The 15,657-nt window shown below is 43.1% G+C and overlaps 1 protein-coding gene across 2 annotated transcripts in view; it reads left to right on the top strand.

The window, feature by feature from the left end:
• The window catches only part of SNTB1 (syntrophin beta 1), a 239,078-nt gene that overhangs the window by 189,121 nt on the left and 34,300 nt on the right, over window positions 1–15,657 (top strand). For both annotated transcript variants that reach the window (XM_082858486.1, XM_082858485.1), the window contains exon 4: window positions 830–969. In XM_082858486.1, coding sequence (XP_082714612.1) covers window positions 830–969 — 140 coding nt within the window. The remainder of the gene's footprint in view (window positions 1–829; window positions 970–15,657) is intronic.

Below are 15,657 nucleotides of genomic sequence, written 5' to 3'. Positions count from 1 at the left end.
TGTATCCCTGCCAGGTCATCTCAGCCCTTGAGTTGCAGAAGTATTCTCCATGAAAGGAAATAAACATTCAGTTGAACAAAAGAATTTTAAGATGGTGCCTGAATCACAGAAACAACCTAAGAGTGAAAGAGTGGGGGAAGAGCTGTGACGTCTCATGCCTGTGGAGACAGACATTTGCCTCCATGGTATATTTCTGGAGCCTTTGGATATTTATTCAGAAGCTTTCAGACCTTACCATTTCATAATAAAAACAATGCACTCTACCAGAGAACCAGCTGGGAGTGCTTATTCCCCTACGCATTTGCGTCCCACTATAAAATAGAGATTTCAGTGCGGACTGGCAGGTGAGAAACAGTGACAGATGTTTGGCTGCTGGGCTACTTCTTGGCTGCACTGACTGTATATACCAGGGCCCTTGAGAAAACATATTTTCAAGGATCAAGAATCATGCAACCGGGGCTCCCCTGGTGGCACAGTGGTTGGGAGTCCGCCTGCCGATGCAGGAGACACGGGTTCGTGCCCCAGTCCGGGAAGATCCCACATGCCGCGGAGCGGCTGGGCCCGTGAGCCATGGCCTCTGAGCCTGCGCGTCCGGAGCCTGTGCTCTGCAGCGGGAGAGGCCGCAACAGAGGCCCGTGAACCACAAAAAAAAAAAAAAAAAAAAAAAAAGAATCATGCAACCATGAATAGTTTCTTCTCATTTTGATTTTTACAACCTGAACCAAAAGGCACTTGTATTGTTGAGTCTTCTGACTGGGGGGATGCCAACTTCTTTTCAGGTACTCTTTTCTCAGGCTGTTGCTTGATGGGTCTCTGCTTTCTGTTTCAGGTGCCCGGGGACAGCGAGAAACAGTGGAAGCCAGCCCTGGTTGTGCTGACTGAGAAGGACCTTCTAATTTATGACAACATGCCACGGAGGAAGGAAGCCTGGTTCAGCCCAGTTCACACGTACCCTCTTCTTGCCACCAGGTAGCCATGGTTTTGTGTCCGGGTATGATGTGTGGTCTGTTTGAAACTATTTAATCAATTACAGTTATTTCAGCATATTATGATATTACTGCTTCCTCTTGCAGTAAGAGCTGAGAGTTCCTCCAGAATATAGCCACACGTTTTTAGCCGTTTATTGATAGATTATTATTTATGACCAAACACAGGGCAACACAAAGCCAGAGAACAAACTGCTTCTCCATCAGGAAGGAACAGTGCCATCTGTGATACGGTCCCAGCCTAGTCACCTTCCTGGGTCTCCATCCCATTCCCTCTGAGATGAACTATACCAGTGTGTTTACAGTCTTGATGTTCAGGTAGAATTAAGAAAGGGACTTCACTTGGTGGCACAAAAAATGTCACGTGGGAATGTCCCATTGTGCTTTTTAAAGCTCACTCAGCGGGAGACCCCATAACAAGTTCTTCTGCAGTTGTGTGATGCTGCCCGTGGAAGTGGGGCTGCCAGGGTCTGTTTCTTAGCACCTTCAATGCATACTTACTGTTCATGTGACATTATCCTAATACATCATATGCTTACCCCCTTCTTTAAGGCCCTATATCCTGAGCATGAAAGCACATCAAACCAGAGTCTTGCCTTCACGCCTGGCTTCTGCTGCGAGCTCTTTCTGTATGTGCCTTATGACAATGGGTGCAGTTTTCATTACTCCTGTTACCTCTGTTTCTCTACCTAGAAGCTATGTGTATTAACATAATGTTTGTGGCCCCTGCTGGCACAGTGCCTGGTAATTTGGGGCCCTTAAATGTCTGTTGAATGAATTATTGAACAATGTGGGGCAAACCCTGGAAGGAGTTTGGTCCAGTGGATGCAGCATAGTGGACTGAGGTTTGGGGGCATCTGTTCTGAGCAAGAGGTAGAATCAAGGTGGGTTCTCCGTTCTGAAGGGATTGAGATGCCTGACAGGTTATAGTCAAGGCTCAGGTGCAGGGAAGACGATGAGACTCAGTAGCCGAGCAAAAGTACCACAAACTCAAAATGGCAATAGTGAATAGAGCTGAAACTCCCTAAAATCCCTCTTACTTCCACTCATGGTTGGTTATGGAGAACAGCAGAAGTAACCTGAAAATGCCAATTATTGGCCCCAGAGGTGAATAGAGGAAGCCTTCCGGGGCTAGGAACCAGGCCTAGATCACTTAGATATTAATCAAATAAATAAAATGAAATAAAACAGTAATTTAATTTGAGTCTCCTAAGCCTCAGAAATTTCAGCAGGCTAGCTATTCAAGTACTACTGATGTTTACAGTAAAACCTCAATGATCAGAATCCAAGCATCCTGAAATGTTCCTGCGAAGATTCAGGCTATGTCTTGGGGTTCATTCAAATTCAGCACAATCCCCATCACTTTCTTTTTTTTTTTTTTTTTTTTGCGGTACACGGGCCTCTCACTGCCGCGGCCTCTCCTGTTGCGGAGCACAGGCTCCGGACGCGCAGGCTCAGCGGCCATGGCTCATGGTCCTCCGCGGCATGTGGGATCTTCCCAGACTGGGGCACCTGTGGCTCAGGGCACTCATTGAAGAAAATCATAGATATGAACCCATAAAAAAGCAAAGCCCCCAGAAGGGGAGATGGGTGCACAGACACAGTGAAGGGTATCTGAGTAGGTTTGGGTGGGGCGCCTGTCATAGGCTCATGAGCCATAGGGATGTCAGGTCTGGATTATGAGCAAAACACATGAATAGCCTAAAACCATAAGCCTGCGTCCAGTATGGAAATAGGAAATGGAAACCCCATTCAGTGCAAACTGCCCATTTAGAACAGAAGATGCAACATTTTAAAAAATCAATGTCTGCCACCTAAATATAAAGGAGATGTAGCGGGGATACTTGACCTCTCATCTCGCTACCCCTCTCCCAAATTACTGACCTCTGCACTGCAAAATACTTCACTATGATGTGCGTATATTAGCCATAGGAGCAATGATAAAATTAGGCCCATAATCATGACCCTGATCTTAAGCTGGAAGCCTGTGAGGCAGAGGTAAGATGTTAAGGCAGCGCTGGCAGTCCATTCTTACTTCAGCCCCTTGAGCTAGTAGGTAAGGAGCTGTCTGTCCTTGAGCAGCAGGCTGGAGATGCAGGAGCTGAACTTCCCATCCTAGTTTTGCTCCCGCGAAAACAGTCTTACCCCGCCTGATCACTTCACCTCCCTCTTCTGAGTCCTCATCTGTTAATGCACTAGGCAGAATGCTGCCCTCTGCCTAACCCAGGGAGAGATGCGCTTTGGGGAAATGGGTTTTTCACTGACCTTTTGGCTTGTTCAGCTGCCGTGGTTTGCACACATTGGTCATGGTCAGCTCCCCTCCTCGACCCTGTGGATGTATCTAGAAAAAGACTTTTGGTAAACAAAGAGCGAGGAAAAGGACCCCTCCCTTCCCCTGTGTAATCACGAGGGGGAGATGTAGCCCCTTTGTAGCTCCAGGCTGTAAAGCAGCGTTCATCTCAGCTGAGGACTGAAACTCTTGTGTCCTTGCAGGTAAAGCTGGTTCTCTGAGGTGGGAGGCTGGGCTGAGGATGGTTTAGAGAAACCACCGTTAGAAGCGGTAGAAGTCCAAGGAAACTCTGGATCATTGCATTATAGAAGCCACCCCAGTACTTCCAGTGGCTTCTTCCCCGACCGCATGTTGAAGTTCATCAGGTGACTCTTTCATTTACTTTCCATGCGTTCCAGGCAGTCACATGTGGCACTGTGCCCTTGATATATGAGCATTTGGGCACATAGCCTGTCTAGTAGCGTTATTTGTCTTCGAGGGCATTTCTCTAAGGAAGGGGGGGTCATGTCTTTTTAATATTTCTTTTGAAAACCTTTTATTGAGGTAAAATTTATAAACAGTACTGTACATGAATCTTAAATGTATGGTCCAATTAATTTTTATTTGTGGATACAGAGCCACGTCTTCTAAAATTTTATTATAGGTTAGGGTGTCTACTAATTAATCATCCTGGGTAACGTTATCACAAAGGCCATGGTAGTACCATTTGCAAATAGCTAGACCCAGCTGGTAATAAGCCAGTGGCTGAGCTTTGTGGAGGGAGCATAGATCAACGCCAAGGGCTTTACATGGATTCTATCTGAGTTTGCAAAACTTACCCAATTTAAGAATCACCTGGTCCCAAGGCCCTGCCCTGGAGATTCTGGCTGAGCAGGCCAGGGTTACGAGTCAGGAGTCTGTTTTGTTGTTGTTGTTGTTTAAGAAAGCAGCTCCTTTTTTAAAAAAGTTATTTATTTTATTTTTGGCAGCGCTGGGTCTTCATTGTTGCTTGCAGGCTTTCTCTAGTTGCGGCGAGCAGGGGCTACTCTTCATTGCAGTGCACGGGCTTCTCATTGCAGTGGCTTCTCTTGTTGCGGAGCACGGGCTTCAGCAGTTGTGGCTCTCGGGCCCTAGAGCATAGGCTCAGTAGTTGTGGCACACGGGCTTAGTTGCTCCACGGCATGTGTGGACCTTCCTGGACCAGGGCTCGAACCCATGTCTCCTGCGTTGGCAGGCGGATTCTTAACCACTGCGCCACCAGGGAAGCCCAGGAGTCTGTGTTTTTAACAAGCATCAAGCACATGTAGTCCTCAGGGATACCACATTTAACCCTCACAACCCTACAAGGTTTAAGGTTTATTCCGATTTCACAAAGAAGTAAGCTGAGGAACTAAGAGGTTAAGTAACTACCCACAGTCATACAGCTGGTGAGAATCAGACCTGAGATTCTGCTTCTGAACCCACCTTCTTAACCACCATTCTCTGCAGCGTCCCAGGAGCATGTTTCTTATTCCCTGAAGTTTTGGTGGCTCTTTGAATCTGCTCAAAGCTTTCCTTAGCTCTCCTAACAACTTAATCATGAATAGATGGCCACTCAGATCCCCCAACAGAGTGAGGACGGAGCTGGGGATGCTCTCAGAGACCTGGAGTTTCTACCCAGGACTTAGACCAAGGGTTCTCAAAGTAGGGTCCCAGACCGCAAATTCTCCATCCCACTTCAGACCAATTAAATCAGAAACTTCTGAAGTGGAGCCCAGCCCATCTGTGAGTAAACAAGCCCTCCAGGTGTTTCTGATGCAGGCTAATAAGAACCACTGGTTTAGAAGATTCCTGGAAGGCTCTGCTGCCTTCCAGGGTTCACGGTAGGAAGCAAGTGCCATAGCAAGGACTGGGTTCTTTCTCCTCTGTGGTTCTTCGGAAGCACTGTTTTGCCTCAAGCTGTGATGACCAATGATGAATTAGTTCAAAGGGTGTCCTGGATCCAGGTGCTCACAGCTCCTAGAATGTACAGTATGGCTGCCCTGCTTTTTCATCTTATAGGCATTTTCCATGGGTCCTTTGCCCTCTACCTCAGCTTCCTTTGAATGACTGTGCAGTGCCCCACTGCATGGATCCTCCAGTGCACAGGATGTCACTGCACAGTGATGACTTAAGTACAGCCTTATTTAGCATGATGCCTGGCACATAGCAGGACGGGGCAGCTGTCAGTCCTCTTCTCTTTGCTTAGCGGTGCTGGGAAGCATTGTTCAGAATGTTAGAGACAGTCTTTTCTCTTGCATGAGAGAAACTGGCTGGGAGTGTCACCAGTAGGAAACAGGTTTCTTCTATGGTTGAATTATCCCTCAGACAGTAAAACATGGCTCCAAATCCCAGCTACTTACCAGCTTTGGAAACTTGGGCAAATCATACCATCTCTTTTTGCCTCATGTCCCATATTTGTAATATGTGGATGATATTTGTACCTGCCTGACAAGGTTGTTATAAGGATTACATTAGGGGCTTCCCTGGGGGCGCCGTGGCTAAGAATCTGCCTGCCCATGCAGGGAACACAGGTTCGAGCCCTAGTCTGGGAAGAGCCCACATGCCGTGGAGCAACTAAGCCCATGCGCCACAACCACTGAGCCTCCGCTCTAGAGCCCGTGAGCCACAACTAAGGAGCCAGCGTGCCACAACTGAAGCCCATGTGCCTAGAGCCTGTGCTCCACAACAAGAGAAGCCACCGCAATGAGAAGCCCGCACACCACAACGAAGAGTAGCCCCACTCGCTGCAACTAGGGAAAGCCTGCATGCAGCAATGAAAACCCAATGCAGCCAAAAATAAATTAATAAAAAAAAGAGGATCACATTAGACAGTGTAACGTGCATATGATATGATGGTAAATGCTAAATAAATTTAGTTATTTTTACTCTTATCTCCTTAAAAAATAAAAGAACAACAACTTAATTTAATGGCAGAGAGGAAAGATCACAGTATTGGATTTGACAGACTTGGGTTCACATTCCAGTTTTGCCCAGTTAAGCCCAAGTTTACAGGCTGTATGATCTTGAGCAAATCACTTCTCCTCTCTGATCCTCATTTTCCTTGTCTGAAAACATTTTCCTTGTCTGAAAAATGTCTACTGCAGAGTGATTATGAAAGTTAAAATATGATGACTGTATTAGCTTGTGCTGCCACAACAAAATACCATAGACTGGGTGGCTTAAGCAACAGATAATTATTTTCTTACAATTCTGGTGGCTGGAAGTCTAAGATCAGGGTCCAAGCGTGGTTGGTTTCTGGTGAGAGCTCTCTTCTTGATTTTGTAGATGGCTGCCACCTTGCTACAGGCTCACATGACTTCTTTGCATGCATGAGGAGAGAGAGAGAAAACTTGAGCTCTCCAGGGCCTCTTCTTACAAGGGCACTAATCCCATCAGAACATGGCCCCATCATTAAGATCTCATTTAACCTTAATGACCTTGGTTCTATCTCTAAATATAGTCACATTGAGGATTAGGGCTTCATCGTATGAATTGATAGGGTAGGGGTGGAGCAGAATTCAATCCATTGCACTGACTTAACTACAGCCTTATTTAGCATGATGCCTGGCACATAGCAGGACTGGGCAGCTGTCAGTCCTCTTCCCTTCATCTTAGCAGTTCTGGAAAGCATTGTTCAGGAGGTCAGAGATAGTCTTTTCTTTTGCACAGAAAGAACTGGCTGGGACTGTAGCCAGTAGGAAACAGTTTTCTTCTAAAATCAAGTTATCCCTCAGCTCAGACAGTTCATAGTTGATTTGCTGATTTGTTTTGAGGTTTTTTGGGGGGGCCCAGGCACATCTAATTTATATTTTTCTGGGAGATGAAAATTTGATTGTATTTCAAGGCAGAGGCCCTAGAAATGCTCACAATATGTTCTTGGTGTCAGCCTCCATGCAGAGAAGTTTACAGTCACTTTTTCCACTGACAAAATTCCATGGTGCCTCTGTACATTGATGGCTCAGTTCATAGCAGTGTGCTCAGGAAGTTTGCAAACATGTTGTAATTTTAGTTGTTCTCATCCTTCAGCTTTTTATGCATCCCTGGGAAAACATTTTTTGCTTAGCTAAAAGCTTATTTGATGTTGCTGAACATTAAAAAAAAGAAAGGTATTCTTGCCCATAAGGAGTAAGTGTGTTGGTTTTTTGTCACTGTCGTCACAAATGGCAAGTGAGATAGGTCTACAGAGAGCGAGGAGTAAGGTTGCAATATTTCTGGAATTCTAGAAGAAGTTTAACCCAGAAGTTCTGCCCACCCAGTCCCAGTGGTTGGTGAAAAATTCAGAAGCACAGAGCTTGTAAAAAGAATGACGCTGCTCTGAGCCCAGTTCCCTGACCTGTGGGTTTGAAGTAGCTCAAAAAAAGGAACAGACGGATATGCACTCCTCTCCTTTGATATCACTTGGGAACCAGAGACATGGAACATTTGGGGGAATCTTTGGTGCCTCAGGAACTAACCTGTTTCTAAGTGCTAAAAGTAGCTGCTGCCTCAGGCCAGCCTCAGACACTTTAAGAACGCTTTCCACTGGAAAAGGCTGGCCAATTGCATTTGTCAAACATTAAATTATAATCAGCCCCTGGTTTTCACGCTAAGCTTAGGAGCAACCCTCACTCTTACAGAATGTGGGCATATTCCATGGGCATTCCCTAGGGTAGCATGAAAGGATCTACATGCCCAAGAATCTGCACTCTGTCAAACTGAAAAGTGTGGGGTTTGCCTACATACCCATCCATTCCATTTGTTCCCATATACCTAGTACACATATTAACTGTCAGCCTCCTGACCTCCTTCTTACCAATCCAGGAGTTCTTCAGAGGTGGTGAGTGGGAGATTAGCAGAGTGAGGAGATTCATGGACTTTGGAATCAGACAAACCAGGAGTCAAATTCTGAGACCTCTACTTGCAAAGTGATTTAGGGCAAAATATCAGTCTCTCTGAAAACAAGTCTCCTCATCTATATGAAGGAGGTAATGGTATCTTCTGCTTCATATAGTTATTAATAGGACTGATTGAGACAGTGTATATAAACGTTTAGCAGATTACTGAGATATAATAAGTGATTGATAAATGCTAGCAACTGTTATTATTGGGGAAAATATTAATAATTGGCATTAATGTATGAATGAGAAGTAATTGGACCTATTTGATCCTACCTGTGATACTGTATTTATCAGGGACTTGTAGTGTCCCAAAGTCATTGTGATGTAAGGATTGGGTTAATTAACAGTTGTGGGTTTGTTTATAGGGAGAGGGAAGTGTGAGATGGAAATAGGGAACCTGGAACCCCTTACCTCACATCACAGAGTTAGTTCTGAATGCTGCCTGTAACAGCATTGCAGGTAGGTGGCTTAACTGATGGCTTCATCCTTGGAGAAGGAATTTCAGTTCAATTTAAGAAACTTTTAACAGGCTCCTGTTAGGAGCCAACATGGTACTAGAGGCTGATAGTAGGGGAATTAAAAAAAAAAAGCGAGAGATAAAAGCCAAATGTTGTAAGAGCTAATTGTTCAGTTTATGCACTCATGGCTTTATTTTCTCAGTAAACCAGGGCTGATTTTAATTGTCATTACCTTACATGGAGAAGTGCTTGAAGGTCTTTTAATAATATGTATTCTATACCCATTGTGATATACGTTGAAGTAATTAAAGCATAGATGGGATAGAAGAATATGTAAAGATAATCAGACAATTCAAAGAATATATCTAAAAATGAGAGTTCTAAAATTGCTAAATAATTAAAAGGCTATTAACTTGAAAGGAAAAACTTACCAAGACATTGGATGATCATGATGTGACAGCAGCCATCAGACTGTGAGTCTTGTTTATCCCTGGAGAAGGAAAGTACATGGATGAGTTAAGCCCATGGATGACCTGAAGTCTTCATTATACTCTCTCACTTTAATTTCCTTCCCACCTAAAGTTGACCAGGTAGAGTTTGGCTCCTTTTCCTGGTATTGTGGAAATGTCTTGTGGACCTGGGCTCAAATGCTGGACACTCAATATGTGGTCCTGGGCAGCTACTTTACCACAGAGAACCATGGATTCCTTGTTTGGAAAATGGAGCTCATAATACACTGTCAAGAGTCATTGTGGAGGATAGACGAGATAGTTTATCAGTGCAACTTTTCACATCTACTTTCCTCCCTCTTTATAACTGCCAGAAGCTGGCTCTGAATGATTGTGAGGCCATGGGGAATGTGTGGAGGATGATCACGTGTCTCTGGAAATGCACCTGGGTAATACCATTAACTAGTCAAAACTGGGCTCCAATCTGTTTTGCTGCTCATTCTCCTGTGTTCAGAGGGTCTTTGCTTACACTCAGTATCCCTCAATGATATCAACTTTCTGAGAGATGGGACCTTGCCTAAGTCTTTTACCACCATATTCAGATGAAAGAAGTTTAGAAGGTAGAAATGAGGTAAGTGTTCAGTTATTCTTGGCCGAGGGACAGCACGCTTGTTCTTGGGCAGCCCTTCCTGTCTGATAGTTTGGGGGTTATTAGGGATTATTTCCCCTCACTTCTTTCCTGAAGAGTCTGTTGACTGCTGAGCCCCATTAGGGGTGACCAGTTGATTAAAGTATTCAAAAGGAGCACCAGAACCACTGAAGGGATCTAACCAGCTGCTTTTCCTTCCTCCCTCCCTCCCTCCCTCCCTTCCTTCCATCCTCCCTTTCTTTCTCTGTTTCTTCTTCCTTCCTTCCTTCCTTTTCTTTTCTTTAGTTATTTTTGTGTGTCTTGCATTGTGGTATGCAGGGAGATGCTAATTACAGCAATTAAGTAAAATGAGGATGTAATATTGCTTAGCAACCCAGTTACCTAATCTGTAATTTTACTAATTTGGCTGAATCTGTGTGCTGCAACTGTTTTTGTTTTAATTAAGGATATTAATAATAATGTTTTTTATGGAACATTTTATGTGAACACCTATCCAGAATTAAATTAGTGCATAAGCATCCCTTGTGAGATAGATTTTTTTGTTTCTGTTTATCTCAAAACCAGTCAGACAAAAGGGGCATATCTGAGGATCAAGAAACAATATGCAGGGCTTCCCTGGTGGCGCAGGGGTTGAGAGTTCGCCTGCCGATGCAGGGAACACGGGTTCATGCCCTGGTCCAGGAAGATCCCACATGCTGCGGAGCGGCTGGGCCCGTGAGCCATGGCCTGCGCGTTTGGAGCCTGTGCTCCGCAGCGGGAGAGGTCCCAGCAGTGAGAGGCCCGCGTACCGCAAAAAAAAAAAAAAAAAAAAGAAACAATATGCAGCCTTATGTCATACCTCAGTTATTGATAGAGAAACAGGTGGCCTGGCCTCCCGCAGGAATGAGTATTTCTACTGTCTTGTTCCCCCAAATCTTGGACAAAGAATTTGACTTGAAAGTGGGCTTATCACACAGCCCTTCTGAGCCTCATGGAATCCACCACTTTGGGAATTGGAAGTAATTTTAAAATGTTTCGCCCTTTCTATCTTATAGAAAGATAAATGGGTTAGGGACCCAATTATATATAATTCTTTAAATGTACACTGGATCCATGCTAGCCATGAATGTAAAATCTTAATGACTTTCATTTTTTTGATAAGATGATTACCTTCTACTCCCAGACCAAAAAATACCTCAAAACACTCAGACTCCCTAAGCAACCAAGCTACTACTGAAAACACCAGTTGCTAAAGACGGATTTGAAAGAAGAAACAGGAAATGGATGTTAGACTAATCTCGTAGAACATCCAATCCCAGATACCTTTCAAGATCACTTTTTTTTTAGGACTGAATTAATCTGGAAATTAGCATTTTAGTGGATGCAAACCAAATTCTTTGGATTTAGCCGTAACTACTGTTTGGTGTGGTTGAGGGATGGAGGGTGGGAGAGAAGTCAATATCTCATAGCAGTAATTAATCACAAACTTCTTGGAAAAGAGTCCTCTTTGTAGTCTAGCTGTTCATTTAGTCATTCATTTAAAAAATATTTACTGAGCGCCTGCCATGTGCTTGGAGTTGTTCTAGGTGCTAAGTGTACAGCAGGGGATAATCAAATAATAAGTCCTGCGCAGATCAAATTAATTATAATAATGACTATTACTATATATTCTGTGCCAGGTGCTGTTCCATACAGTATTCCTGTAACTCATTTCATCCTGACATGTTGCTAACCCCAGTTTCCATTTGATGAACCCAAGGCATGAAGAGTTTAAGAAACTTGTCAAGGTCATACCATTGGCAAAGAGCCATTGGGGTATCTGCCTCTCTGCTATGTCCCCTCCTACCTACGGCTTTATTCTCTTGCTCCACTCTTCTCATGTTATATGGTCCTATTCACTTGTTCAATTATCTACACTCCTTGCTAACAGGGAGTGTAAAATCTTGCTAGAGTTTGTGGCTTTGCTTCCAAACATGGAAATGTGTATCTGAATTTTGTACCGGAACAAAACATGTCCTTCGGCTTCTCAAGCAGTTTCAGATAAAACTTAGAAACTGGGTGTGAGACCAGAGGGCAGACAGCAAAAGCAAGAAGAACTACAATCCTGCAGCCTGTGGAACAAAAACCACATTCACAGAAAGACAGACAAGATGAAAAGGCAGAGGGCTATGTACCAGATGAAGAAACAAGGTAAAACCCCAGAAAAACAACTAAATGAAATGGAGATAGGCAACCTTCCAGAAAAAGAATTCAGAATAATGATAGTGAAGATGATCCAGGACCTCAGAAAAACAATGGAGGCAAAGATCAAGAAGATGCAAGAAATGTTTAACAAAGACCTAGAAGAATTAAAGAACAAACAAACAGAGATGAATAATACAATAACTGAAATGAAAAATATACTAGAAGGAATCAATAGCAGAATAACTGAGGCAGAAGAACGGATAAGTGACCTGGAAGACACAATGGTGGAATTCACTGCTGCAGAACAGAATAAAGAAAAAAGAATGAAAAGAAATGAAGACAGCCTAAGAGACCTCTGGGACAACATTAAACGCACCAACATTCGTATTATAGGGGTCGCAGAAGGAGAAGAGAGAGAGAGAAAGGACCAGAGAAAATATTTGAAGAGATTATAGTTGAAAACTTCCCTAACATGGGAAAGGAGATAGCCACCCAAGTCCAGGAAGCTCATAGAGTCCCATACAGAATAAACCCAAGGAGAAACACGCCAAGACACGTAATCAAATTGGCAAAAATTAAAGACAAAGAAAAATTATTGAAAGCAGAAAGGGAAAAATGACAAATAACATACAAGGGAACTCCCATAAGGTTAACAGCTCATTTCTCAGCAGAAACTCTACAAGTCAGAAGGGAGTGGCATGATATACTTAAAGTGATGAAATGGAAGAACCTACAACCAAGATTGCTCTACCCGGCAAGGATCTCATTCAGATTCGATGAAGAAATCAAAAGCAAAAGCTAAGAGGATTCAGCATCACCAAAGCAGCTCTACAGCAAGTGCTAAAGGAGCTTCTCTAAGTGGGAAACACAAGAGAAGAAAAGGACCTACAAAAACAAACACCCCAAAATCAAGAAAATGGTCATAGGAACATACATATCAATAATTACCTTAATTGTGAATGGATTAAATGCTCCAAACAAAAGACACAGGCTTGCTGAATGGATACAAAAACAAGACCCATCTGTATGCTGTCTACAAGAGACCCACTTCAGACCTAGGGACATATACAGACTGAAAGTGAGGGGATGGAAAAAGATAGTCCATGCAAATGGAAATCAAAAGAAAGCTGGAGTAGCAATACTCATATCAGATAAAATAGACATTAAAATAAAGAATGTTACAAGAGACAAGGAACGACACTACATAATGGTCAAGGGATCAATCCAAGAAGAAGATACAACAATTACAAATATATATGCTCCCAACATAGGAGCACCTCAATACATAAGGCAACTGCTAACAGCTATAAAAGAGGAAATCAACAATAACAAAATAATAGTGCGGGACTTTAACACCTCACTTACACCAATGGACAGATCATCCAAACAGAAAATTAATAAGGAAACACAAGCTTTAAATGACACAATAGATCAGATAGATTTAATTGACAGTTATAGGACATTCCATCCAAAAACAGCAGATTGCACTTTCTTCTCAAGTGCACACGGAACATTCTCCAGGATAGATCACATCTTGGGTCACAAATCAAGCCTCAGTAAATTTAAGAAAATTGAAATCATATCAAGCATCTTTTCTCACCACAGCGCTATGAGATTAGAAATGAATTATAGGGAAAAAAATGGAAAAACCACAAACACATGGAGGCTAAACAATACGTTACTAAATAACCAAGATATCACTAAAGAAATCAAAGAAGAAATCAAAAAATACCTGGAGACAAATGACAATGAAAACGCGACAATCCAAAACCTATGGGATGCAGCAAAAGGAGTTCTAAGAGGGAAGTTTATAGCTATAAAAGCCTACCTCAAGAAACAAGAAAAATCTCATGTAAACAATCTAACGTTACACCTAACAGAACTAGAGAAAGAAGAACAAACAAAACCCAAAGTTAGCAGAAGGAAAGAAATCAAAAAGATCAGAGCAGAAATAAATGAAATAGAAACAAAGAAAACAATAGCAAAGATCAATAAAACTAAAAGCTGGTTCTTCGAGAAGATAAACAAAATTGATAAAACCATTAGACAGACTCATCAAGAAAAAGAGAGAGAGGACTCAAATCAATAAAATTAGAAATGAAAAAGGAGAAGTTACAACAGACACCACAGAAATACAAAGCATCCTAAGAGACTAGTACAAGCAAGTCTATGCCAATAAAATGGAAAACCTGAACGAAATGGACAAATTCTTAGAAAGGTATAACCTTCCAAGACTGAAGCAGAAAGAAATAGAAAATGTGAACAGACCAATCACAAGTAATGAAATTGAAACTGTGATTAAAAATCTTCCAACAAACAAAAGCCCAGGACCAGATGGCTTCACAGGTGAATTCTATGAAACATTTAGAGACGAGCAAACAGCCATCCTTCTCAAACTCTTCCAAAAAATTGCAGAGGAAGGAAAACTCCCAAACTCATTCTATGAGGCCACCATCACCCTGATACCAAAACCAGACAAAGATACTACAAAAAAAGAAAATTACATACCAATATCACTGATGAATATAGATGTAAAACTCCTCAACAAAATATTAGCAAACAGAATCCAACAACACATTAAAAGGATCATACACCATGATGAAGTGGGATTTATCCCAGAGATGCAAGGATTTTTCAATATACGCAAATCAATCAATGTGATACACATATTAACAAATTGAAAAATAAAAACCATATGGTCATCTCAATAGATGCAGAAAAAGCTTTTGACAAAATTCAACACTGGTTTATGATAAAAACTCTCCAGAAAGTGAGCATAGAGGGAACCTACTTCAACATAATAAAGGCTGTATACGACAAACCCACAGCAAACATCATTCTCAATGGTGAAAAACTGAAAGCATTTCTTCTAAAATCAGGAACAAGACAAGGATGTCCACTCTCACCACTATTATTCAACCTAGTTTTGGAAGTCCTAGCCATGGCAATCAGAGAAGAAAAAGAAATAAAAGGAATAGAAATTGGAAAAGAAGAATTAAAACTGTCACTATTTGCAGATGACATGATACTATACATAGAGAATTCTAAAGATGCCACCAGAAAACTACTAGAACTAATCAATGAATTTGGTAGCCTTCCACCTGTGAGGCTGCAAGGAGAGGTCTGCAACCTGGTAGAGAGCTCTCAACCAATTATGCTGGCACCCTGATCTTGGACTTACAACCTCCAGAACTATACACCAGAAATACATCTACGCGTGGAACAACTCCTACGTAGCACCTACTGAACGCTGGCAGAAGACCTCAGACCTCCCAAAAGGCAAGGAACCCCCCCACGTACCTGGTTAGGGCAAAAGAAAAAAATAAACAGAGACAAAAGGATAGGGACGGGTCCTGCACCAGCGGGAGGGAGCTGTGAAGGAGGAAAAGTGTCCACACACTAGGAAGCCCCTTCGCGGGCGGAGACTGCGGGTGGCGGAGTGGGGGAGCTTTGGAGCCGCGGAGGACAGCACAGCAACAGGGGTGTGGAGGACAAAGCGGAGAGATTCCAGTGCAGAGGATCGGGGCCGACCGGCAATCACCAGCCGAGAGGCTTGTCTGCTCGCCTGACGGGGCGGGCGGGGCTGGGAGCTGAGGCTCCGGCTTCTGTCGGAGCGCTGGGAGAGGACTGAGGTTGGCGGCGTGAACACAGCCTGCAGGGCGTTAGTGCACCGAGGCTAGCCGGGAGGGAGTCCGGGAAAAAGTCTGGACCTGCCGAAGAGGCAAGAGACATTTTCTTCCCTCTTTGTTTCCTGGTGCACGAGGAGGGGGATTAAGAACTCTGCT

The sequence above is a fragment of the Leucopleurus acutus genome (genome assembly GCF_964270905.1).
Source record: "Leucopleurus acutus genome assembly, chromosome: 17".
NCBI classification, from domain to species: domain Eukaryota; kingdom Metazoa; phylum Chordata; class Mammalia; order Artiodactyla; family Delphinidae; genus Leucopleurus; species Leucopleurus acutus.
The sequence above is the reverse complement of the archived record's forward strand: the minus strand, read 5'-3'. Positions and strand labels throughout refer to the sequence as shown.